Raw genomic sequence first — 26270 nt, 5'->3', positions numbered from 1 at the left:
CACAGAGGAGAAACAACTGACACAGGTGGAAAAAACCTCTAAGGTCATGGAGCCCAACTGCTCAGCCAGCACTGCCAAGGCCACCACTAAGAATACTCTGCACCTTGTCATGATGAATGCCACATACATTGCATACATGCATACATATGCATACATACTAATATGCATACATGCATATTAGAAGGAAGTGAAGTCCAGTATGGAAAAACGGGGTTTAGAATTTGAAAAAGTGCCACATTTTTCTTCCTACACCCCCAACCAGAGGTGGAAGAGGGCTCTGCCAATACTCACAATCTTCAGCCCTGTCTGGGGTGCCCCTGAGGAGGGGGTGAGGAGCTGCTTGGCGATGGCCTCGCGCTGGGTCAGGCTGGTGGCGCTCAGCACTGTGCGAGACCCGTCCTCGTTAATGACCATGGAGGCCCCAGGGTGCACCTTGGGGCCATTGATGACAGCCTGCCTCAGCTCTTTGACATTCCAGGGAGTGACTGGCTGAGGATAAGTCAGTTTGGTGGCAAATACCTAGATGGGGGGGAAAAGAGGAGAGAAAAAACATGTTGTTCAGTTTTGGCTTTGAAGTGTAAAAGCCACTGATAAAACAATGTCAAAGATAACTTATACAATGCAAACATAAATTCATTTAAGCTCTTGAATGCATCTCCTCCTCAGTATACCAGCCAAATAAATACATCTCTGTTTTAAAATCCTCTACCATAAGAAGAGAAACAATGTCCCTTTTACAATTTTCTACTGCAGTACAAGAATCAATTAGCAATTAAAGTAAGCCATCATGGGTTTAGATTTTGCAAATAAGCCAACAAATACAGAGAAAAAGCCTGTTATCACCAGGTTCACTATTTTCTGCAAAGATTGCATAACAAAAAACTCAAATTCAGGCTTGGTGTTGTCTCTATGAAGTTAAAAATCCTTAAGGATGAACTAAGTTTGTGACAGTATCATGGCCTTCTCCTAAGGCTGCAATACTTCAAAAATACCTTGTACAAAGACCACAGGAGAAACAGGATCTACTTTTAAAGTCTGCACCAATTCCTAATCCCCTGAAGCAAGTACAGCTTTTTTTTTTTTTTTGAATTCTCTTTCTCAGGTGTGGTGTTCTTGCTTTGTAACAGTAAGAATTTCCTGCTCTTCAGTGCTCCTTTCTTATTAACACTGGGCAGGAAAGCATCTAGATTTTAAACTGCTACCAAAGTGTCAGCAGCACAGTTCAGTCCTGAGCTGCACCAGAAAGACACAGTTCCTTATTTATCCTCACCATGGGGATGCCAATCTCGTTGGTCCCAATGTACATGTCAGGGCAAATGACAGATCGAGCAGCAAAATCCACACGCTTCCCCATCATGTGCTTGCGGAACAGCCCTTCCTTCTTCTCCAACAGCTTTGAAAACAGAAGGTAACAATTAAAACCTGGAATTATGGAGAACCAGATGGATTCTTGCAATGATGAGTGTCATGAAAATGCCCAAGTACTAAGCACAAATAGTTCACTTTTTTCCTAACACCATCAGCTTCTCTTTTTTAATTAAGATTCCACCTGCTACACACCTGACGAATACCAGGGTATTTTTCTGTTATCAGCTTGTCCATGTCACTATCAAACACAATGTTGACATGGCTCTGGAGACGTATCCAAGTATTGTACAGCTTATCTGCAATGCTCTGTCCTGGAATCGTTGTCAGCACAGAATGGTCCAGGGATTCACTATCCCCTCCTGTCGCCTACAGAAACAGAAATTAGAAACTTGGACGTAACAAAAATTATCTTCTACTTACTATGCTGAAGTTGTAGTATTAATTACAGTATTAAATATAGCAAAAGAAACATTCACCATTATTTTCACTGGTAGTCAGTCCATGTTAGGAATCACTGTAACTAGAAAATCCTATTCTTAGATAAAAATAACGTAAATTCAAGAGTTTTTATCACTTACATCACTTTGTTTTCAGTCTAAAAGCCACTAAAGCAGTCACATCCAAAACTCATTGATCTCCTGTCAAATGTTTCAAGAATAGATCTCCATCTAGTGGCTACATTCTGAGTAACTAAACAATGTTTCCAAAATGTTTTACACTGGAAATGTAAAGCAAGTTCCCCTGAAACTGAGTCCAATGTCAAAGACCCTCAATGACACAAATGATGAACAAATATGGAATGAGGCAAGCTGACATACATTATTATTTACACTATACAATTATGTGAACTGTCAGAAGTAGAAAAGTATTGTTACTAATTTTATTATTTGTGAAGTTTTGGGTCCTACTTAGACATCAACTGTCAAAAAATAAAACACAGTCACAACTGGCTCCATTAGGCTTAGAAGCTGAAGTGCCTTTTCGCCCTTGTTCATGTGATGAGATGCTGGCAAAGTTTTATTGTGACTGTGCTGTACATATTTCATTCTCCAGAAACAGGAGCCCATTATGTCTCACATACAGTAATCTAATACCAAAAATCCCTGGCTAAGAGAATCTGAGAAAAATGTTTTTTTCCCTTTGCACAGGTAAAAAAAGCAGAGGGAAAAAACCAAACAAGGTATAGAACATCTCCACCAGCAGATATTCCAACAGCTCAGACAAAAACTGTTACAGGAACAGTTCAAACAGGAGCCCTCCTGAACTCAACCCACACATCCAAAAAAGCAAAGAATAAGAGAACCAGCAACTCTTACTGTTTGAATTTCTTCTGTAATTTTTATTGGCTGACACTGTTCTTTGGCCATGAAAACCAAGAGCTTCCGTATCAGCTGGGCATCTTTTATCACAGCCTGCAAGTTCACAGTCTGTCCATTTGTGAACAGGCGATCTCCAACGCGATTTACAGGACGATACCTACAGCAAATCAAAATTACTTCAGGAGATTGAAGTCACTCAAAAGCAGCATGATAAATCTCAAACATTCTAAGCTAAATCTTCAATGCATGGAAAATAATCCAAACTAACAGTGGGCATTTAAAAATTCATAAATTCTATTGGGACAGTCATAAAAGAGGAATGATCCTTAACAAGAAATTCTATCAGTACTGTGCAGTTACAATATTCTATAATAATTTAAAATACTAAAACATATTTTTTCCATAATTAGTATTTCAGTCTTCTAATGAACACAATTGAAGTTACAATAGAACTTATCATCAATTACTAGTGTGATTTTTATTATTTAAACACTGCACTGACACTAAAGCAGACCAGTGTCTGTACTATAGGAGTTTGGATCTCCAACTCCTGCAAATGCTGTTTAGATGCACTAAACCCTGTGATTTCTAAAGAATTTTGGGGGGATAAATTTTACCTTGAAGGTGGAACCACAAGAAGATCTAAAAAAAACAAGTCTGGACTGAATCCTGAACTCTCATGGGGATCCATCCCAGGGAAGAGATAACGCAGAAAGAAACCTAAAAAGATACAAAAGAAATACAAACTCATTCTCATTGCTATTGTTTGGGAATCCAAACCCCCAGATGCACTTGATCAACCAAGTCAAAATAATCTGCTAAATTAACACTATTGAGCTTCCTTAAAATAAAAACATTCAGACAGTTTAGAAAGAATTGCCACTCTTTTTTTGGTCACATACATGTATTTTAGAAACAACTGTGGACAGAAATAAAGATTATAGCAGAAGGAGAAAGCAAAACAAGAGGAAGAAAGTTTCCAGCTACTGACTGTGACTGATTCAGGAAACTGCTTTGGTTTCTCCTGCAGACAGATGCAGAGTACAGGCAACTCAAAAAAGGGGCTGATAAATCCATTCTCAGTGTTTGACCAGTGTCACTGTGGGGTGCAGCACCACAGGAAAATCACACTTTCTGCAAACAACAGTTGTGATTTGTGGGGAGCCACAACTGCAGAATAACTGATTGAAGTGTTAACTGAATCCAGGTCTCTGCATTCATTGGCTGCCAGTCCTCCTGCACAAAACCTATTTTGCAGCCAAGAGCCCTCAAGGTGAAAGGCAAAGATTTGACAAGGAGTTCATACTGGAAGATTTGAAGATTTGTCCACTAAATGGTACAGAAAACAAAATAATATTGCTCTTCACAACCATTACCTTCATTCTTCCACAGAGCCAGGATGTAATCTTTGGCAGTCATTGGCGTCAGGTAGCCTCTCTTCCCTAACTGGCTTTCATCAATACCTGAAAAGTAAAAAAAATAAAAACCAAAAAATAAAAAACCACTTATTTAAAAAAAAATCTCAAGACATTACTCTGAAAAGATTTTTTCCTGCTTACAGTGCTTCCAGCTCGGGGAAGGAATGGAAATAAACACAAAACATACTGGCTGGCATCTAAATCAAAATTATCATTTAAATGTTTGCTTTGGGAATACAAAATTAAATAAAAAAGAAACTATTTCTGTGACTACTGAATACAGATATAAGTAACATAAATGAGACTCCATTCTAACATCTAAAGTTTATGCTTTTTTTGACTTACAATGAGCTGGAACCTTTCTTCAGATGATCTCATCCCCTGACCAAAACACAAATCAAGAGTCACCTGCAGGTGGGGACCCTGCCAGTGGGGTTCAGGTACTAGCAGTGAGCTATCAAGGTTCCCATGAAACACTCAACTGAAGGAGACAGTAGCACCAGCCAGCAATCCATCTATATTATAATTGAGAGTCTGAGCTACCTCTGCTTTGGAGAGGAAGGTTTTGCTTTGGTTTTGCTACTGAAAAGCAAAAAGATCAATCATTTTCAAAACAACGCCAGATTTTAGATCTCAATTTCCGCAAGTCGATTAAAAGCAATTCTCCCACAACCTCAGTTTCTATTCTTCTTCTGGCTTAGGTCCAGAAATGCAGATTTCTCACAATGAAAGTTCAGTTCTCCATTCACCTAGAAAACCTTTCCAGCCCTCAAACAGAAATGCATCAATGCCAAGGTTAAAGGTACTACCTTTTGAGGCTTAACCATGCACAGGCTATTTACAGTTTACCTAAATGTGTGATCCTTCCCAGTTCAGAATATAGAATACTTCCCATTTTGCTTTCAGCCACAGCTCTAGAGACTTAATCTAGTATTTAAATCACAGAGTAGCAAGCAAGATAAATTTTCTATGGAAACCTTTCCTAAGGGCTAAATAACACATAAATATCTGCTTCAATTCTGTTTCACTGTGTAAAGGATTAAGGATATGAGAAGGAAAAGGAGGTTTAAATTGATTCAAACAATGTGATAATTAATCCTAGAAAGTGTCACCTTTCTTTTTTGTCTTTCACTCTTTAAGAGGAAATTCATTCGTAAGAGTTAGGATTATGTGATTTTCTTTCTGAAGTTGGTCATCTTTCTCCTAATTAATCTTATCTGTAGTTGCTCTGTTTAAAAAATCCATCAGAAAATCAACTACGTGCCAAAAATGAAGTGTCCCAAAACCACCCTAAAGTTGACACAGATTTTACTGTTGTACTTCTTTTCCTGACACAGAGACACTTGAAGCTGCAAAAGCACAACAGGCTCTCAAAGAGAAATTTAATGGAATTGGGTTCTCTCTTGACTCCTGAGCTTACTGGTTTAGTAATAATCAGCATTTTTTTATAAATGAGCTTCAAGTGCACTGTCACTGCTCAGAATCTGTGCCCCTTAAATGAAGGGAAAAAGTGCAAATATATTTGAATAGAAGACAAATATTTCACCTGCTGTTTCATCCAGAATGCCTTCCTCTCCTGACTTATGGCACATTGTAGAAGGATAGGTCACTGTCAGCTTGCTGTTGTGCTCCTTCCGCACCAGTGATCTCCTGGATCTTAAAGGGAAAAAAAACCCCAAACAAACAGGACAGGCAGATGAAAGATAATATAAATACAGCACTTAAATAGAAAACAGCTTCCTCATGTAGTTAAACTTACTTGCAGTTTGGGCATTTCTTTGAACCCATATGCGATTTCCAGAACTGTGATATCAGTTTATTTCTACACTCACACACATTTTTGACCTGGTAAAGGAAAAAAAAAACAAACAAGTCTTAAAAATAATTAATTTAATAAAAATAAAACACCCTATATAAAGAATATTATACAATTAACATTAACTATCAACATGAGCATTATTAGTATCAATGCACACACATCCACAAACTCAGTAATTTACGCCTTGATCTGCAATCTTGCTTCATTTTCCTGTTTGCTGGAGACATACATCCCTCAGTGCTCTCCACCTTCCTTTTTCAATATATTCCATAAAGTCCTTATTTTTCAAGTTACTTCTGGAATTTAAAGCTTTTCACTAACGATAACTTAACAAGGTAGAAAAGTGACAAAAATCGCTTCTTTTGACTGCTCGTGAAGTATGATTTACAAAGTGCTTAAGCTTAGTTTTTAAACAAGTGATTGAGAAATTAAACTTGGCTTATAAACAAATCTGCTCAATGTCTTAGATTTTTAAATACCTTCTTTACTCGTTTGCCTTTACTAACCATGTACATTAAACTACATTTAAAATAGAATTAGAATTCATTTACACAAGTCTGCCTAAAAATGTCACTGTAATTAATTCTGCAAGTTTGCTGGATGCATGAGCTCTCAGAATGTGTTCTGCACCTCAAAACAGCCAGAGCATCATACAGAGAAGTATCAGCATCTGTAGCTGGTGTACTGACAGCAGTATCAGATTTCAATATGGTATTTACACCATCAAAACATTTCCCTACACAGACACTGTTTTCCAGAAACTCAACAGTTATACTAATGGGAAATAAAATCCTTTTTAAGCTTAATTTCAGACATTTCCCTCAGAAAGCTGTCTAGACATAAGACAGTTCAGAATCCATCACCTACAGAGTCAAAGATAAGCTTTGTTCTGCACATTGCTATTTTAAGAGGATAAAGCCCAAGATCTCAGGAGAAGTGCTGCCTGTACTTACATTTGAACACCGATCTCTTATTTGAGAGCTTTGTAACATTTCCTGAACGTGGCGATTCAACTCTTCCTCAATTTCTGAGCCTGTTGCATCTGCACATTGCTCTATAAACTAAAAGGAACAGAAGAAAAGAAATTGGCAGAGAGCTTTGGATTTATGAGACCACGAACCCCAAAAGGGATGGAGCATTACACAGTACTTGCCCTGTTCAGAATGATTTCAAGGTCATGGACAGCATGAAGCAACCCTTTCTCCAGCACCTTCAGCTGACTTAGCAGTAAGTGAACCACGGCTCGAGGACATGTCAACATGTGGCAATTCAAACAAGATCCTCGGATGAGAAGGTATAATTTCTGGAAAGAAAAGGGGAAGGTTATCCTGGCAGATGTACTAGCTTGCACAGTAAGCAAGTAACTACAATTGTTTGGACTTAAAGACAGTGTTACTATAATTGGGAAATTAGACTAATGGTTAATTTTAATCATATAGAATTTGCCTGAAAAAAAATTTATTTCAACCAAACTCATATGCAAAGCATGATCTGTAGATAAATTCTTTGCAGGCTGTCTACACAACAGATACATGAAACACTTGTGGTATCTACAACAGCTCTTGGACCAAGGCTGCTCTTACACAGCACTGAGACTACAGCTCTCAACAGCTCACCCCATAGAGGACAATGTGGAACCCAAACCCCCACACTAGTAAAAAAAACATTCTGGTCTCAACCCTACAAGATCCTTCACACAATCACATTATCCTCAAGGTCTGGGAAACTATCAGTGGGTTTTATTATTTAACACAGCTCTGTGTTATTATCTAACACAGTTCTCTCACTCCAGCTGCATGCAGTCCCTGTGGCCTGAAGGCTGGGATTTACTGCTGCAGAATTTTAATCCTTGGTCAATACAGTTATTTGACTTAAAGCTGGAACAATGCTAGAAGTGGGTACCTCATCTAACTTTGGTCACTTGAAAGAGAGGTTTTGACTCTCAATTAATAGAGAGTGCAAACGGCAGCTACTGTAAATGGTGAGATCAGCACCTCAGGACAAAAATTCATCCCAGCTCAGGTTTGTTAAAAACTGGAAGAGTAGACAGCTGTTCATGTGCAGTAGTTGTTTAAAGGAAATGATAATTTTTACTGTGCTGTTCACTTAATTAAAGCATCCTACAGTCAGTCACATACTTTAGGATGAATATTGCCCCCTCACATGCTTGTCAATATTGAGTTAAACAATAGTTACAACAAAGAGCATATTTTTCAAAAGCTCTGCTTGTATTGAACTATCATGACACAACAAAGCTTTTCTACTACATTTGCTGTTATGACACTTAAAAGAGAAAACAGATCTTGGCACTTTTACTGTTTTCAATTACTACAACTCCATGACAGCTTGGGCACCACCACCCCTTTCACCAGCAATAATTAAGTGTACATACATCAAAGAACAGGGGGTTGTAGACAGTCAGAGGCAGTTCTATATGGCCAAAGTGTCCGGGGCAGTTGCTGAAGTTCTGCATGCAAGTCGCACACACTTCTTTGGAGTCCGGAGGTCCCAAAGCCAAGTCGTAGAGTCCACTTACAGCCGGATTCCCCACATTATCCAGGTACTGAGGGTTTGTTATGGGCTTCACACTCAGTTTCCTCAAGTTGAAAGGAAAGAGTAAAAATCAACGGCAGTAAACAACGACACGATACTCACTTGAATGGTACAACTAGCATGGGCATTTAGTATCTGTGTGACCTTCTAAATTGCTGGAAACATCTTTCTGAGAGTGTTTTGTACACAAAGGGAATTTGTGTATCATTGATTTCATGATACAATGAGCAAAACCATTCATGTTGCAGCAAATATTTCTTTTACATCTCTAGCCACTCTGCTCAGAAATCACATAATTTTGTCAGTGTGTCCCCTCGGAGCGGTGCAAGAATTGGTGTAAAACTGGGCTGCCGCCATCCCGGCGGCTGGGCCACGGCCCAGCCGGACCACATATCCCAGCATGCCGCCCGCCACAGCCCGCCGCAGCTCGCCGGCGCCCTGCCGCGGGGCACGCTGGGACTCGTAGTGCCCAGCAGCACCCGCAGAGTTCGGGATGCGCACACATGGAGCCTCACCTGATCTCGTCGGCCGTGTACATCCCGAAGGACACCCCAACCAGCCGCCGCCACGGCACCACTTTGGGCGGCCTCATGGCGAACGAGGAACTCTTTCCCGGCCGACAGCTGATCCCGCGCTCCCGCTGGAAGTGCCGCGCCACGGGCAGCACCACGCGGTCCGGGCCGCGGGGGGGGCGGGGCCAGGCGGTACCACCGCCGCGGACGGGCGGTACCGGCCTTCCCCCCCGCGGGAGGAGTGGTGCCGTCCGCCCTCCCAGAGGGCCGCGCGCGGGACCGGCATGGCGGCGCGGCGCGTCGGGGCTGGCTGCTGGCAGCGGGCGCTGTGGCTGGGCCGGCGGTGCCGCCTTCCGGGCGGGCGGGAGAGCGATCGGTGAGGGACCGCCGGGAGGGAAGGGCCGGGTGGCGGCGGCACCGGGGGAGAATCGACGGACGGGCAGTGCTGGGGGTGTGGGTCGTGAGGCGGGAAAGGCTGCGCAGGCGCAGTGCTCGTGTGCGGTGGCGGCGTGGTCGGGGCGGTGTGGCAGGAGAGAGCTCCTCTTCTGGGGCTCTTACCTGCTTTTGAACACCTTTCCCGGGGATCTTCCTTGGCTTTGAGCTGCTCGGAGACTCCCCGGGAGAGAGTGTTTAAGCGATTCCTAGAGCTGAGTCTCGCGAAAAAGCAGATGAGCGTCCCAAGGCTGAGGAAGCTGGGCCTGTTCAGGCTGGAGAAGAGAGAATTGCATGGAGATCCCTTAACTGTCTTCAGTGTCTTAAGGGGGCCTACCAAGAAGCCAGAGCGGGATCTTTCGTTAGGAATTGTAGTGATAGGAGTAACAAGGAATGATGAGTACAGATGGAAAAAGAAGTTTAGATTAGATATTGGGAAGAAATGTTTTATTGTACGGATGGTGAGACACTGTCACAGGTTGCTCAGCGAAATTGTGGATGCCTCAACTCTGTCAGTGTTCCAGGCCAGGTTGGATGGGGCTTGGAGCAACGTGGTCTAGTGGAAGGTGTCCCTGCTCACGGCAGCAGAGGTCTTAAGGTCCCTTCCAACGCCTTAACATTCCATGATTAAATGTAATGGTTTTGTTTAGGGACTGTCTCAATTGAAAAGGTCCCACTTCACCGCGTAATCATTACTCATTTTTGGGATGGCAGAATCATACTTAATCAGTTTACGAGTCTTTTCAGGAGCAGCTAGAATTGTGCAGTGCCACGGTAAAGTACAGAGCTGTGACTACACCTTAACAGCCTCTTCCTCAGGGTCAAGGTCAGTGTGGAGGCACTGAAGGCCAGAGTTACAGTAAAGCTTTACTGTTAGGTTGCTTCATGAGCAATACGAGTAAAAGTATTTTAATGTAAACCTTAGTTTGTGTTAAAAGCAGTAAAATGTTCACAGTGGTTAGAAAGACTTGAAGCAGCATCTTGAGTGAGGACAAAGCAGCTGCTTTGTGATACTCAGCACAGTGAGTCCTGTGTCTGTGTATGCCACAGCTTTGGTTTTGTGAGGAGCGTCTGTACCTCTGTAGAGACATCTGGACATCTGTAACTCACCAAGGCTGATTCACCTGTATCATTCCTCTTGGGTTTTCTCCTTCTGGGAACACTACTCCTGTCTAAAGTTTTTTTTTTTTTTTTTTTAAAGAGCTGTTTTCAGCATGATCCTATCTCTAAAGCATGAAGTCTTTTCTGATTTATGTCCCTGATTTTCTTTCTAAGATACATGAGTTCATGAAAACGACTTTAAAAACATTATACTCCAATACTGAGTAATCACAGATTTATTTTTTTTTGTAGTATAATTTTTCACATATAACCTCTTGTCCCTTAAAATGAGGGCCTTAAGCATCAAATATAAGTTCTGTGGTAATAATTTGGAATTACTAACAGTGCAACATTGCCAGTTACTCTAATGCACTCCAGTTTCATCTAATGTTTTAGTTAATTCTGACCTGTAGTATAGAATTTCACTATTCTACTTGTGCTGTATTAATGTGACTGCCATAAATTCAAATTCCTGGTTGTTTTATAGGAGCTCTTCAAGTAGTACTGCTCTTGGGAAGACTGTGGACAATTCACAAGGTAAGTTGTCTTCAAGTTGAAGTGTAAGTTGTATGGTTCCTTGCATATGTTTTTTAATCTAACAACACAGTGTGTCAGGAGATAGGATGTAAACACCCTCTTTCCCCTCCTTGGATTTTCTTTCTCCCTGTCTTCATTGTGCATAAATTTCCTTGCTTAACTTGATTCCTTACATTATTACCAATCAGCTCCGTGTTCCAGCAGCATGAACTGAGTTGTGCAGCTCCTACCTTAGACTGATTTTTAAATCCTTAGTTTAGTACTTTCAGCTGGATCAGCTTAACTCATCAAGTTTTGTAGAATCATAGAATTGCTTGGATTGGAAAAGATCTCTGAGTTAGTGGAGTCCAGCTCTTAACCTGGGACTGCCAAGGCACATCTAAACCACATCCCTGAGTGCAACATCAACATGCCTTGAATCACTCCAGGGATGGTGACTCCACCACTCCCCTGTTCCAATGCTTGACAAGCCTTTCAGTGAAGAAATTTTTTCCTAATACCCAATCTCAGTTTCACCTGGTGCAACTTGAGGCCTTTTGCACTTGTCCTACCATTTATTACTTGGGAGAAGGTATGACCCCACCTAGCTACAACTTACAGGGTCAAAAGTTTCTTTGAACATCTCTTTGTTTCTAATGACCATTTTAATATTGTTTCTCACAGTAACTCAAGAAGAAATTGTGCTTCCCCGAAGGAAAACATGGTGAGTGTTTACTTTTGGAATTCTTTCTTGGTAGAAAATCAGTCTTAGACAACTAAATGTAGTCTGTCCACCAGATTTGAAGAAGAAAGTTGAGGTTCCTGTATTCCTTGATTCAGTGTCCCACTAGTGGTTTTCCTGCTGATTTGGAGCTCTATGAATATTTTTAACTCTTACTCTCTCTCTGCAGATTATGTTCACTGCGTTCTTGACATTTCTTTTAAAAACACAACTACTGCATTTTTAAGCATAGTTCTATTTTTTTGTAAAAGATCACATTTGCTAAAGATCTGTAAAACCAAGTTCATTTGGCTGTTTGCATGTGAATGCATTTCTTCCAGCAAAATAAAACTTGATCACTGATAGCTGACTGAAAAAATCCTGCTTAGAAATCATACTGCTGAACAAAGCCTATTTTGTTGGGAGCACTTAAGATGGAATTGCATGACTGTACAGCAGAAACTAAGTTTATGGTCAAATGGTGTCAGCATGTAAACCTAAAGTAAGGCCATCTTCACCTAAATACTTTCAGTGGCCTTTCTTTGTTTGCTTGAAACAACCAAAGTCTTCAGGTTCCACAGGCACAGGCATCCTGGGATACCTGATTTTGATTTGTTTGTTTGTTTTTCTTGCAAAGTCATGTCTTGTAGAGTTACTTAATACATTTATCCCTCAGAGATGCTCTAGAAGCAGCATTCCAAGGAATTATTTATGTGGCTCTTCCCTGTGATATTCCTTTGATAATGTATTATAAGGGTGGGAGTAATAGCTGAAAACAGATGCTCCTGTGGTTTTCCTCAAAATCTTTAAAGTCCCTAGGGTTGTTTAAGAAGTGAGACCATTTTTGCATTTTCTCTTTCTTTGTGAGAAGTGTTGTTTTCCTAGTGCAGCAAAAACATTATTTCCTAGAACTGAAAATCCTTGTGGGTCAGGATAAACCTGTGCTTGTTCTCCAAACAATGTAATGCAAGCATTCAAAGTCTGTAACTGAATACTGACTGAACTCCTTTGTGTTTAGGGATAAGCTCGCAGTGCTCCAGACCTTGGCTTCTACTGTGAACAAGGTGAGTGGTTCTGTGGGTCATAGAGCTGGGTCAGGTTGTCCATTTTGTGCAATACCCTTATGCTCAGGAGGCCTTTAATTTCTGCTTTGGCCATAAATGAGAGATGGGACTTTGACATCAGGGTTTTCCCTTTGACTCAGGGTGTTTTGCTGTGTCCTTAAAGCCTCATTCATGTGCTAAGAGCTGCAGTTATCAGAGAAAGCTTTGGTAAGGTTTTCACTAATATAGGGAGCAAATTCCTTCACTAGTTCAGCTTCACAATCCAGACCATCCTTCCCAATCTCAGTCCAGAAAGGCTTTAAAAAGTGCAATGAGTGTCAGTTCTTGCTGGGCAAAACTTGGAAATGCTGTGATGCTGTTCTTAAATCCCATCTGTCTTAAACTCTGTGAATTGAATCAAAACTTGCCAAGTCCCATCAGCTTCCCAAGACTGTTAGACTTGGGGCCCTACTTGCTTTGCAGGGCACTTGCTGCTTGATATGTTATAGGAAGGACCCTTTTTTTTGTCACCACGTTAGCCTCCATGTGTGTGTGTAATGGAAATATTTTTTAAACTATTTCCAAACAGGCTAAGCCTTTTTGAACAAGAGGAACTTCTGTAAAACGTGCATTGGTGGGGGTTATGATGGAAGAATTCATTGTGCCATGAGGCAGTGTGTTGTGCCTGTGCACATAATGATAAGCTTTTCAATGCTGGGCTCTTCTTTCTACAGGATCCTACTGCTGCTCATTACATGTTCCAGGATGACCCTTTCCTTATGCCAAGAAATGCAGCTAATTCTGTATGTATTTCCTTTCACATCCTTGATAGCTTCCCTTCTACCTTTGTCTAGGCTGTGAATACTCTCACCTAATTGAAGCCTGGTTTTGATTTCAAAAGAAAATGAAGTAGCAGATTACTTTCGCAATTTTCTCTTCTCTCTTAAATGAGAGATGTTTTTTGAACTTGAGGTAGTAGTGCAGCATTTCAGATGTCTGAACTGTGTCCCTTGACTAACAAGGAAATAGAATACAATGGTATTTAAAGAATAGACATTCTTATATTGGCACGAATACCAAATGTTGTCCCTGTGATTGTAGTAAGTTGAAAATTACGCATTAGTTTAATTTGATCCCATCAAAATGTTCATTGTTAAAGAAAATTTTTCTCCTAATTTTCAGCCTTGTAATTTGTGTATTTCTCCATCTTGTTCTATCTCATTTTTTTGCAGCGTCTGTATTCATTGTCAAAGGAGTCTGGGAAAAATGCTGCAAAATACATCATAAAGAACTTTCCTCAATATTTTGACAAGACTTTTGCAGAGCCAAACATACCAGTAAGCTTTCTGCTTTTTCTTTTCATTGTATTTGTGCTTTGTCAGTGAAATCAACTTGGACTGGTCCAAAACTAAGATAAAAGGGTAATTTTTTAACTGTTTTGCAGACAGTATGAACACAGTGCTGTATTTCCATTATGTTTCTGTAGCAGACATTTTTCCTTGGGAGTTCAATAGCATAGCAGGTTCTTGAGATAAAAGTAAGAAAAGCAGTGTTGTTTAGATGTTGCTTCCTGGCATAAAAGTGAGGGATGAGGATGTGTGTGGTCCTTTATCACCAAAAGGGCTTCTGTTGTTGGGCTGCAAGCAGTGTATTGGGTGAAGAGTAAGGATATCTAGAGAAGGTTTGAACTTATGACTGACTTCCACTCTTGCTTTTAGTGCCTGATGCCTGAGAGTCTCACACCTCAGACTGAAGGAGTGAGCGAGGAAGCTCTAAGGGAGCGCATCCACCTTAGGATGGTGAAAGAGTCTGTGGACATGTTTGATCAGCTTCTACAGGGAGGTATGTGATCACCTGCCAGGTTCTGTGGTGGAGCTCTATGTGAATTGTGCCAAAAATACTTCAGCAGCTGGCACAGGCTATGGAGACAATTTTGTGATTCTGTTGCTCCTTTCACGCCTGACTCTGGTCTGGTGAAGTAGTTCTCTGTAGTTACTGGAGAATTTTAGCCAGTGCTTGTCTGACTTGTCACTTTGGTGATAAGGAGAAGACTTCCTGAAGAGGAAGCAGATAAAATACTTTTGTTGGTTTTGAATGTTTCATAGAAAGTGAAACATGCAAAGTGTTCTTCACAGCAGGGTGTATCCTAGGAGGAGTTATGAAAAGCACTAGAAGTTTCAGTTCCTGTGTTGGGCTTCACAGTTCTGGCTGTCAGCTGTCACTTCCTTCTCCTTCTTGGTCAGGAAAACTCTACCCTTTCAGTGGCTTCAGTAGAAAAACATACTCTGGTTCAGTGTTAAAATTGTCTCCTGTGATGAGTGGGTTTGTGGCAGTATTGGTATCACAGCAGGGTTAGGGACTTGCTAGAGAATGTCTTTGTTGGAAGAGAGCAAAGTGGGGTTCAGAGGTTCTCTGATATGGCTGCAGGGTGGTGAGCTCTTCACTTTCTCTGACTGTCATAAATTCTCATTTTCTACAGGTACCCCTGTATCTCTGGAAACCACAAACAGCCTTTTAGATTTGTTATGCTTCTATGGAGATGGTGAACCTACTCCTGAAAATGAGCAGGAAAAAAAAGAGGATTTGGAAGAACCAGAGGTATGGAAAACTTGTTGATCTCTATTTATTTATTTCATACATAGTGGGAGTATATTAAGGTGACATCAAGATTTTTGTACTGTCTGCATGGGAGATGCCATAAGGTGGATAAGATGCAGTCAACATTCCCAGAAGATACTTCTGTTATAAAAATCCATGACTGACCTAATAGCAACAGTAGTTTGTGTAAAGCTGTTGATATGTTCAATAACATAAACATTATTCTCAATCTATTTACTGCTTCCTGAATGTTATGATATAAATTATTCCAATATATCCCACCAAAAAACACCTTTTGTCCATGCTGCTGAACTTTTTGTTAGCAAATCATGTCATTTGATGTTAAATCTTAATTTAACACTGCGAAACTTCTTTTTGCAAAAATCTCTCCAGGTGAATGCTTCAGAGCAGAAAGCTCCAAATAGACAATTTCAAAGAGGTTCACAGTCATCTGGCCCCAGATGGAGGTATAAAAAATGTTGCCTACATTCCCATGTTCCATGGGTTGTGCAGTTGCATTGTTGTTATAGAACAGACCTAAGTCTTTTAGCAGCCCATACTCACAGGTGTTGCTTGTCAAATAAACCTGTGTTTGCTGATCTTTTAAAGTGTTCATGGAAATCTGGGAGGTGCCACAGTTAAAGTATCACAAGTCTGATATGTGAATGTCAGTCTTTGGGGGTGCAGCCCTTAGTTGTCCTGTATGTTGAATCCTTCTCCTAATAATCTTTTTATTTAGTTCTTTAACATTTATCTTGTTCATTGGTTTTAGGGAGAACAACCATGCTGAAAGGATATTCAAGATAATGCCAGAGAGGAATGCACACTCCTATTGCACAATGATCCGTGGGATGGTGAAGGTAAAGTTATTCTTCAGTGCTGGGGGGATTTTTTCAGCTTATGAGATCTCACATAGTCAAGGATTGATTTGTTGTTTCGTTGTTGTTGTTTTTGCAGCATGGGGCTTATTCTAAAGCTTATGACATGTACATAGACTTGCTGAATGAAAGGCACAAGGGTGAGTGTGTCCTGGTTGTACTTTGTGGTCTCCTGAGTACTGGAAGCCCCTGTTGGGCACAGGAGTGTTTGTTCATGGCAGTGATGATTGGCGCAGGGGTACGGACCTCAGCTGGATCATGGGAGCTGAATGCAAACTGGTAATTCCAGTGCAGCTGGCACGTGGCTGGCTCACTGGAAACAGGTTTGCATGAGACTTTGCCAGAAACTGAGCCATGCTAGAACAAACTCTTTCCTGTAGGCTATAAATTGTTATTTAAAATGGATTATCTTACATTTTCCAGCTGATGTGCACACCTTCAATGCACTGATCAGAGCAGCCCCATATCTAAAGGAGAGGTTCATAGAAAGATGGGAATTAGCCAAGGTAAGGAGGGTAGAGCAGAAGAGATGGGGAAGTGGTAAGAGTGTGGGCTCTTCTACTAATAAGGGTCTGCCTTATTAGTAAAATTTTGGAGTTGTTGAAAGACCAAAAGCAAGAATGTTGTCCCCAGATACTAATTTCTGCTGTAAAGGAAGTACAGTAGTTTAAACAGAAAAGGTAACTGGAGGAGTGGCAAATGTGAAAAATCCAACCTTGCCTTTGCCAGAGTGATTAGCCTTGTGAGAACATACCTGATCCAGGAACTGCCTGGATAGAAAGTAATTGGGGAAATTACTGCTGGGAGACAAAACAAATGAACAATTTTAGATAAAAACTCTTTGAATTTTAATTCATGGTGTTGTGACAGAAATGGAATGTTGAGTTTTGACACATGAATAAGGAAAAACTTTATGTCACTATAAAATTTTTCCACTATGTTCTAAGGTTTCCACTATGTTGTCCAAGGTTTATTCTGATGTAATGTAGCCTTGGGTTTAGGTCATTAAAAATTAGACAGTACTCCTTTAATAAATAATCAGTGAAAGCAGAGTTGTTCACTTGAAGGGGGTGAGAAGGCTTGGGTTGAGGAAATGTATGATAACCCACCTGAAAGCTGAACTGTGATCCTTAACATGTGCAGCACTAAGGATTTGGGTGTTTTGTTTTAAGGACTTCCTGACTCACATGGCTCAACAGAAAGTGCAACCAACTCTGCTAACTTTTAATTCCATATTGAAGAGTCTGAGAAGATGTGGTGGTGTGGGCAGAACTATGTCTTTATTGGTATTAAAGGAAATGGAAGCACTTGATATAGGTAAGAGAACCTATAGAGAGTATTTGTTATATGCAGTGATAAGATATTCCAGTGCCACCTTCAGAACAGAACAGCTAACACAGGGTTTCAGCACCACACAACACAATGATGATTCCCTGATTCCAGGGGACATGTACTTCACAAGCCACCCAAGCCAGTTCAGGTCTGTAGATCTGCATCTCTACAGAAAAAAGCTTTTACTCTAGATGATGATTTTCTCTTCCAAATAAATATTGCAGAAACAGAAAATATCTGCATAATTGATTTCACATCCTGTGGGTTGTGTTTTGCCCCAGTAGCATGCTTGTTGATAGGCTAAAGATTACATTCATGAGCAGAAGGGAAACTAGCTATGAAGTATTTTTTATTTTAATTTAGAGCAGAGAAGCTTGGCTGCTCCCCCATAGAAATTGAATGCCCCAACTGGTGTTGGATATCGTCTCTCCCAGGCATGTGTACTTGAGGTCTGGTCTAGCATTAGGGTGAGCAGGCAGAGATATTAAATTTATGCATGCTGCCTGATAGGAGGAGCAGACTGTGAATTAGAGCTGTAGCACAAAGCTCAGCCAGGAATGTTGCAGTAACTGTTTTTGCTTTCCAGAGCCCAGCCTTGCATCCTATGGTCATCTCCTCTCCGTGTATTACAAAGGCGGTACGTGCATTATCAGCTTGGCCATGAACGTGACTTGTGTAGCAGCTGCTTTGATGCTTTTCACATGTGATGGGTGAAGGCAGTTCACTTATGGATTGAAAGACAACCTTTTATGGGTGTGATCTTAGTGTTCTCTGTGCTGCCTGATTCTGCTTAGGTGAAAAAAGGGATAACCTCATACAGGGAGCAAATGCTAGAGTCACTGTGGAGGCTGGATCTGACCGCAGTGCGTGTGATTTCATACTGTGCCACTCACAGGGATGAAATTGCACAGGGAGTTAGTTTCCTGCAACAGTTCTGTGCATTAGAGCTGTCATGGAAAACAGCTTTGTTAGAAGGCAGGAACACAACGGGTTAAGATCCCATGGCCACAGACTTTTGGCTATAGGAAGAGAATAGGCAGAGTAGCCATAACTGCAGTCTTTGTGTTTTAAGAAACATAAAGGAATTTCTCTGGAGTCTCTCTGGGTTTGGTTATGGGGTTTGGGGGTTGGTTTGGTTTTGGTTTTCCCCTTTTTAAATTTTTGTTTGGTTATGAAATGCTTTGCTTTTTCCAGTGCAGCCTTCTAACAGGTAGTCTTCCAGGCCTGTTTGATTCCTTATTAGAAGGCACTTCTATCTTTCTGAATCTGCCCTGCTATGCTGTGGAAATCTGGCAATAGGAGGGCAAATTTTAGAGCAAATTAAATTGCAGCTGGTGTGGAGCACCATGGAAATTACATTTGTTTAAAATGATGTTTGTTCCCAATTTCAGATTGTATTTGCTGTTATGCTCTTCACTAAGGAGGTGCTTGGTACAACTGATTTGTGATGTTTGTCTCTTTGTCCCACAGTCGATGCTCAGTCATCAGATATCATCTCTGAGGTGTTAGATGAGGTTGAAAAGCGAAGTTTCACTGCCCAGGACCCTGATGATGGTAAGGACTTCAAGCTTGGGTGAAAAGGTACCTGTGAATGTCAGGTAGTTTTACTCAGCTAGGATAAATGCATGCAGCTTGCTTCTCTCAGTCCCTTCTGATATTTCTGGAGACAAAGGGCGAATTCCAGTGGTGGGAATTGTGCTATGCATTGCTGCACTGGCTTCTGTGTGAAAGTAGGTGTGTAGCTTGTGTGAATGAGCTTTTTTAAGTCCATGTGATAAAAAATCCTAGGGTTATTTACAAGATCATTTTAAGGAGGAGCAGTTTCATGAGATGATGCACATCAGGTGAATGGCAGGTTTTTTTGTTATTTTTGTTGTTGTAGGTGTGGGTGTGTTTTCCTATTTTAGTTCACCCAACTCATGCCACACCAAAGACTTCCAAGAAAGCAAAGAGCTCTGCTATATTGTCAAACTGAGCTACAGATTGAGTTTCTAATTGAATATACCTCATCCATCCTCTGGGAGGTTGGGTTAATGAGCTGTTTTATGTTTACTTGGAAGCTTGAAATTAACAGACTCTTCTTTGCTCCCTTTCAGCCAGCTTTTTTACCACCGCCATGCAAGTGGTAAGTGCCTCTTCTTTGCCATCAGAATTCCTTTGAGCCCCTTCAGCTGTTGGAGAACTGCCTGTGAGTTTACATCCTGTCATATAAGATTTAGCTTTCATTGTCTCCCATTTCATCTGTGCTCATCACCTCCTGTAATTTTCTGCCATAATTCTCCAGTTCTTTGCTTGACTCATCCCTAATTGGTAATTTGCATGGCTGTGACATGTGCAAGTACCTCTGTGAGTATTGCGAGTTACATTTGGTAACAGCTTTCAAATCGGACTGGTTTATTGCAGTGCTGTGATCTTAAGGATATCAAACTTGCCTATCAGTTAAATAAGGCACTGGAGAAGGGAGACAACTGGAAATTCTTGGATGTGAATCAGTTAAACGGCTATTGGTGAGTGAAGTGAAGGTTGTATTTAGCACCTTGTGTGTTGCTGTCAGCTTCAATACAAACTAGGATTCAGACACTGAACACCAGCTGGTTATTGTATGTCGGGTTTGGGAATTAGATCCTTCATAAAACCTGTGATTGTTTAGGATTTATTTTCATTTTGTGGCCTTTGAACAGAAATCCATTGTCTTGAATCATTAGTTCATCTCAACACCCATACAGCAACCATTCTGTTGTGTACCCTGGCAGCTTTGGAGGTAACACCAAATCTTCATGTAGGGTTGTTTGCCTAGTCAGTTCGCTGGATCAAGGACTCAGGCTTGTCTTGTGAACTTACACAAGTAACAAGGTTAATTTACTTCAGTTCTTATATCCAAAAGTTGCATTTGAGACAGATTCAGGTATCTTAACAATGGAGTTCTGCCAGTAATCTAGTGTCAGCATTAAGCTGTTGTAAGAAACACTACTGCTTTTCTGATTGCATGGAGTGTTGCAATCAGTAAAATTTACTTGATCTGCAATACAGATCTGATTAGCACACCATCATTTGCTGGTACTTCTGTATGGTTTGGTTGATCCAACCATAACTGAATTAGGACATTTTTTTCTCTCTAGGTCAAAATTCTTTTCGTTGTTGTGCATGATGGAGCAAATTGAGGTGGTGTTGAAGTGGTACAAAGAAATGTCATCTTCAGTAAGTGTGTACCAGGGTAAGAGCTGCAGAGCTTTTGCATAGAAAAATGGAGCAGTCACAGGTGGCTGAAATTATTCTCTTCCTCCATCAGCTTTTTTATCCAGGACCTAAAAATATATTGGACCTCCTTCAAGCACTGGATGCAGCCAACCAGTTGGAAGTGATCCCTTCAGTCTGGGAAGGTCAGTGATGGCCACATGACTTCACAGGCAGTTTATCTGACAAATGCCAGGAGCAGTGCAAAGTTTGAGCTAGTTTGGAAACTTCCCATAGCTTGGAGTAGCTATGATAAGGTGCAGTGTTTGCCTGTGGTGTCGAATCACCTAGACCCTCTGCAGATCCTTGGTTAAGATTTAATCTATCCCACCTCAAAAAAAAAAAAAAAAAAAAAAATACAAGTCCTTAATCCTCAGCTGATGGTGGTGGAGCATTCTGGCTCTGGGGGATTGTGGGCCTCACTGTCCAGCAGCAGTTCAGGTCCATGTTCCCTCAGAGGACTGGTAATTCATGTTACAGACAGTGCTGTGTGTTGTTCCCTCCCTGTTCCATGACAGGGTCATCACCACCATCAGGTTCGTCAGTGCTGGGGACCCTGAAGGCCATTATCAAGGGGAGAGTAGTTGGGCTGTCACCCAGAAATCTTGAGACCAGCAGGGAAGGGAAGAAGAAATCAGATTAGTTCATGTGTTTGGTGCACAGGATCTGATAAATGAGGGGAAAGAGGGAACTGAATGTGACCTGCTCAGTCACAGAGAATGGTTCTGCCTTGTTAAATTGTGCTGACTATAATGCTAGGATTTGGGAACAGGGGTACTGGTCACACCTACCAACAACAGATATTCTCTATATACAGATGTGAAACAGCTGGGGTTTAGCAGGAGACGAGACCTGTTGGAAGAGTTCTTATCTTTGATGAGCAGGGACCAGCACCCCAGTGAGGTAAGGAAGCTGGTAATGCCCATGAACAGCTGAGCCCCCACACAGCTGCTTGCTCACTCCTCCCCTGTGAGATGGTGGAGGGAACTGGGACAGTTAAAAGGGTAAAGCTCAAGCTCAGCTACCATTTCCCATCACAGGCAGGTGTTCAGCCATCCCTAGGAAGGCCAGGCTCCTGGAAAGCTCATGTGTAAGTTACTTGGGAAGTCAAACACCATCACTTCAATCACCTGTTCCTCCTTTCCCCAGCTTTATGTGCTGAGCATGACACCTGTGGTCTGAAATATCCCTCGGGTCATTTAGGGTCAGCTGTCCCAGAGGTCTCTCCTCCCAACTCCTTATACCATACACATTGTGCACCCCCAGCTCACTCCCTGGTGGTGGAGCCTTGATGCTCTTTAAGCACTGCCTAGCAAAAACAAAAACACCCCTGTGTTATCAACACATTTTCCGTCTTAAATATAAAACACAGCCCCATGTAAGCCCACAGGAAGAAAGAAGAAACTGAAGAAATTTCACTCTATCCCAGCACAGAAGCTCAGTAAAGAGTAGTGATGTCTCCCAAGACTGTAGGTAAATACTGTAGCCTTGGGATCCTTGGGAACTAGAGATCCAGTTCCAGTGCATCTGCCACTGCAGATTCCCAGATCCATGTGAGCTTATCCAGGCCTGCTAAACAACCCTTTGGATTCAACCTATAGAGAAACCTCAAATTAACAGAGCAGAATCCCTTCTTACCAGGGTTTGGAGAAGTAATGCAGCCCAACCATCCACATCTCTGGGGAAGCACATGGCAGAATTCAGGGATTTTGCCAAAGATTTCAGTGCAGTAGTTGCTTTCTCAAACTGAAGGGTGTTGAAGGATGTCCCTGCAAAGCCACCTTAGACCTTGCCTAGTGGGGACAGCCATCCTTACAGAAGAGACAGATTTATGTCCTGGGGTAACAACTATTAATTTACAAATTTCTATCACATACAGAGCAAACCTGTAGGAGCTGCAGGAGAAATCGCACTGAAAAGCTTCTGTTAATTTCAGAGGTTTTGGTATTAATAGCACAGTGTTTTCACAGATTCAGCTGGCATTTGCCAAGTGTGCTGAAGAAATCAAAGCTGTTCATGAGCCTGCTGGGCCAGCACAGGTCCCATTGGAGTGGACAGGGAGTGCTCTGGGCCATGTTGTGGTGCTGTTTTCCAGGGCTGGGAGGATCCAGGATGCCTGGTACGTGTGGGCTCTCTGAGCTCTGGGCTTGCTGACACTGCAGCTCAAGGCTTAGTTACAAAAACCGAAAGCTAATAACCAATGACTGATGCCTTGGAATGCCACTGCAGACAAAGGGAGGGGATGAAGCCTGCAGGGAATGTGTTGGGTTTTTTTCTTTGTTTTTGTTCCTTCTTAGCACCAAGTTACAGTTGTCTGTCTTAAAAATGGTTTAGAAACTAATGTAGTATCTGGTGTAGAGTTTTGTACAGCTGCTTATGGCAAGGTGTGGTCTGACAGTCACTTCCCTGAGCACTGCTGAGTGCCCACAACTCACCATTTTCTGATTTTTAGAACTATTTGGAATTCAAACTGATAAAGAGATTAATTAGTTTAATTAAATTTTTAATTAGCAGCAGCCCAAATTAAAACTGTAAATAGGCTATTTTTAGAACTCCAATAGCTAGAATGTACTGTCCTACATGCTCTGAACTTGAAATACAGGTTAAAATATCTAGCCTCTAATTTAAGGTAGCTGTTTTCTGTTAAATACAGATGTTCCATGTACATGATTTGAAACAAACAGGTATCAACAAAGGAGTATTTTAAAATACTAAAAATATGTTGTGGTTTAAGGGAAAATTGCCACCAGCTACACTTACATTTTCCACAGAGTTTAAGATACTTTGTGTTAAACTAATCAGTGCAGTTAGCTGGTACAGATTGAAATTGCAAGGATACAGCATGGGATCCATGTGAAAGATTGTTTCATGAATTTGTGCTCACCTGTGTGTCAGTGGAGGCTCAACCAAGAGGTTGAGTATCTGTTTGTTCCTGTTATGTGGGATTTTGAAATTATTATTTTCTTTTCTTTTGAATAGGAACATGATGGAGCATTTCCAGAAAATCAATCGGATTCCCACGTAAGTATTTTTAGGTTCTTCAGTTACTGAGTCTCCCCTTTGGCTGAGATCCTGAATTTCTGTTACAGGATGAAAGAATAGTTTGGATGGAAGGGACTTTTAAAGGTCAGGTAGTCCAACCTTCAATTGTGACTGAAAGTAGTGGTCCATTTACTTCCAGAACATGAATACGTGTCTGTCCCTGTGAGCATGGCTGTTTGTTTATCCAGTGGAAGTATTCCAAGAGCTTTCTGTCCCAAAACACATTGAAAGTGCAGAGTGGGAGGGCGTGAAGTGGTTGGTCTCTGAAGCTCTGAGCCATGAAGAGCAGTGCCATTGATGAACTCAGCAGTGCAAATCAGCCTGAGCAGGACTCACAAACATCTGGTTTCCACGTGTCACAAATATTCCAGCATGCTCTTAACCAAGCACAGATGTTTCAGAGGTGCCTGGATTTCTACAGACAAGTTTCTCAAGTCAAATGCTACATCTTAGGTCATTCCCTGTTAGGGCTACACCAGCTTGCTTGTCTCAGGATTGTGGAGGATGGAACTGTTTGAAGTAGAACTTTTCAGGAGTAGCAATGGGTTTTGTTTGGGTGCAGGTTTTTTTTAAATAAAGTTGGAGCTTGCCCCAGTGAACACCATGAAGGTGTGTGGTACCAAAGGCTACACACCTAGTGGCACTCAGTGCCTGCTCTCTTTTGCCGGGACAGGAGTTGCCAAACTTACCACATAGCCTTCCCTCTGAACCAGAGCTGAATTTCCTGGCAGGAGCAGAGATGGACTGGTAGATCTGAAATTAACACCTTCCTCTCTAAAGTACAGGCTATAAATTAATGGGCACCTCTCCTGTGACCCTGAGAACAGTCACCATTTGGCTTTGCCTTTGCAGTGACAAAGTGATGGATGAGTTCTTGAACTGTGCTAAGCAAACCAATTGCCCAGATGAGGCAATTAAGATGGTAAAGCTGGCAGCATCCCTTGGGCTTCTTTCATCGCAAAGGCTGAAAAGCAGAACTGAGGAGGAATTTGAACTCTCTGAAACACAGAAGTAAGTTGGAATGTTTCATGTTACTGTTGAAGGGGTACAGTAGCCAGGGTCTTGGAGGGGCAGTGCTTTTGGAAAGGCTTCTCTGACAAGGAAGCAGACGATTGGCTTCAGAATGATGTGCTGGTGTGCTGACTCCAGGACTGAAATGGCCCTTAAGTTTTCAGTTCCATGCTGTATCCATCCCACATAGGAGGGAAGGGAATTTTGCATGGTGGGGTTAGCCTTATCCACTGCTCAGTCCTGCTATCACCTTTCTTTCCCAGAATGTTTTCCTAGCTGGGTCTGTCTGCCTGAAGACACTGCTGCAGCCCAGCAAAAGCAGGGGGGGTGGTACAGGATGGCCCTGCATGTGACTTCCAGGTTCTGAGGCTTGTGGCCACCTCTCACAGCACTGCTCCAGCCCAGCCCAGATGATCCTCAGATGGTGGTCGGGCTTGAGGGACCACAGTTTGGAGCCAGATGTGCTCCAAGGGAATAAATACAAGCCCAGCACCCCTGACAGCCAGCTCACCACTTTGAGGGGAACTGGCTTTTCCAAGAGGATGTGCTTCCACCAAATGCTGGGTGCACTTGTCCTTTGAGGATAGTAGGCATTAGAGAGCCCATAACGTTCTCTGTGTTTGCCATGCGTTTCGGGATCTCTTTTCAAGCAGAAGCCACAAGAGGTGACTGATGACTGATCTGTTTGACATCACAGGAAGGCACTGGAGAGTATCAAGTGGGATGGTGACAGCAGTGACAGTGACAGCAGTGACAGTGACAGTAGTGACAGCGACCATGAGTAGCTGTCCCTCTTGGGCAAATGGGGAACAACCATTGCCATGACACCAGGAGGCTTTGGAGGAGTGGAATACTGAAGGAATGGCTTCTGGGAGGTGCTGCAGTGATGAACACTCAGAGTGTTCTGATACGAGACCTGCTTGGCAAGATACTGTCCTCGTGTGCCAGCTGGAAGCTGTTAAATCTTGGTGAGGTAGAACACAGTGTGGGCTACCCTGGGTCTCCTCCCCAGCACCCCTGCAAGAGCTGGCTCCTGTAAACGGCATCACTCAGAGTGGAAGGCTGCAGGGAGAGGGGTGCTGTGTACCCTGGAGGCTGGCACAAGACTTCCACAGCTTGAGCAAGACTTCTTGTGGGCCTCCTGTCACTTGACCCTGCACCAGATATAATTGCTTTCCATCTAATTCTGCTGAACTATTTAAATATTGAGTTTACTCTGTATATAAACACTGAAGTAATGCAATACCCAGCACCTGTGTTGTTATTCCTCATCCTTTTGGTGTTTTGGGACAGGTATTGGGAGTGTACATGTTAAACTACACTTTGTACAGCTGGAGACTGTCTCTAATAAATGGCTGACATAAAAGCTGTCT

At 41.9% G+C, this 26270-nt stretch overlaps 2 protein-coding genes and 1 non-coding gene across 3 annotated transcripts in view; 2 read left to right on the top strand and 1 right to left on the bottom strand.

Annotated features, from left to right (window-relative positions):
* POLR1A (RNA polymerase I subunit A) overlaps nt 1-9157 on the bottom strand; it is a 29343-nt gene extending 20186 nt beyond the window's left edge. The window contains exons 1-12 of the mRNA XM_014263161.2: nt 8993-9157; nt 8317-8521; nt 7078-7227; nt 6878-6985; nt 5865-5950; nt 5652-5761; nt 4064-4150; nt 3305-3407; nt 2685-2844; nt 1561-1734; nt 1271-1393; nt 292-519 (exon numbers count right to left, since the gene is read on the bottom strand). Of these exons, the coding sequence (XP_014118636.2) occupies nt 292-519; nt 1271-1393; nt 1561-1734; nt 2685-2844; nt 3305-3407; nt 4064-4150; nt 5652-5761; nt 5865-5950; nt 6878-6985; nt 7078-7227; nt 8317-8521; nt 8993-9069 (1611 nt within the window). The 5' untranslated portion in view covers nt 9070-9157. The remainder of the gene's footprint in view (nt 1-291; nt 520-1270; nt 1394-1560; nt 1735-2684; nt 2845-3304; nt 3408-4063; nt 4151-5651; nt 5762-5864; nt 5951-6877; nt 6986-7077; nt 7228-8316; nt 8522-8992) is intronic.
* A 98-nt stretch (nt 9158-9255) lies between these two features.
* Nucleotides 9256-26263, top strand: PTCD3 (pentatricopeptide repeat domain 3). Its single transcript, XM_014262191.2, has 24 exons — nt 9256-9365; nt 11010-11059; nt 11723-11762; nt 12778-12823; nt 13537-13605; nt 14035-14139; nt 14521-14644; nt 15282-15400; nt 15794-15867; nt 16173-16260; nt 16358-16418; nt 16702-16784; nt 17451-17595; nt 18197-18247; nt 19081-19164; nt 19707-19735; nt 20014-20117; nt 20730-20808; nt 20900-20990; nt 21662-21747; nt 22815-22963; nt 23824-23865; nt 24739-24897; nt 25595-26263. Exons 1-24 carry the CDS (start codon nt 9274-9276, stop codon nt 25680-25682), a joined length of 2058 nt encoding a protein of 685 aa, XP_014117666.2. The 5' UTR covers nt 9256-9273; the 3' UTR covers nt 25683-26263.
* Nucleotides 16493-16634, top strand: LOC148184091 (small nucleolar RNA SNORD94). The gene has a single exon (XR_015772857.1). It is a non-coding gene; the product is annotated as a small nucleolar RNA SNORD94 (small nucleolar RNA).
* Nucleotides 26264-26270: the final 7 nt, after the last annotated feature.

Source organism: Pseudopodoces humilis, chromosome 6 (assembly GCF_049639895.1).
Source record: "Pseudopodoces humilis isolate 2021_Gansu_Grassland_sample_001 chromosome 6, ASM4963989v1, whole genome shotgun sequence".
In the NCBI taxonomy this organism is placed as follows: domain Eukaryota; kingdom Metazoa; phylum Chordata; class Aves; order Passeriformes; family Paridae; genus Pseudopodoces; species Pseudopodoces humilis.
This window is presented reverse-complemented; position numbering and strand designations above follow the sequence as displayed.

Coding starts and splice junctions, on each gene's coding strand:
- PTCD3 (XM_014262191.2), top strand. CDS start 9,274: ATGGCGGCGCGGCGCGTCGGGGCTGGCTGCTGGCAGCGGGCGCTGTGG. Junction 12,824..13,536: donor TGGCTTCTACTGTGAACAAG/GTGAGTGGTTCT, acceptor TTCTTTCTACAG/GATCCTACTGCTGCTCATTA. Junction 20,991..21,661: donor GATCCCTTCAGTCTGGGAAG/GTCAGTGATGGC, acceptor CTCTATATACAG/ATGTGAAACAGCTGGGGTTT.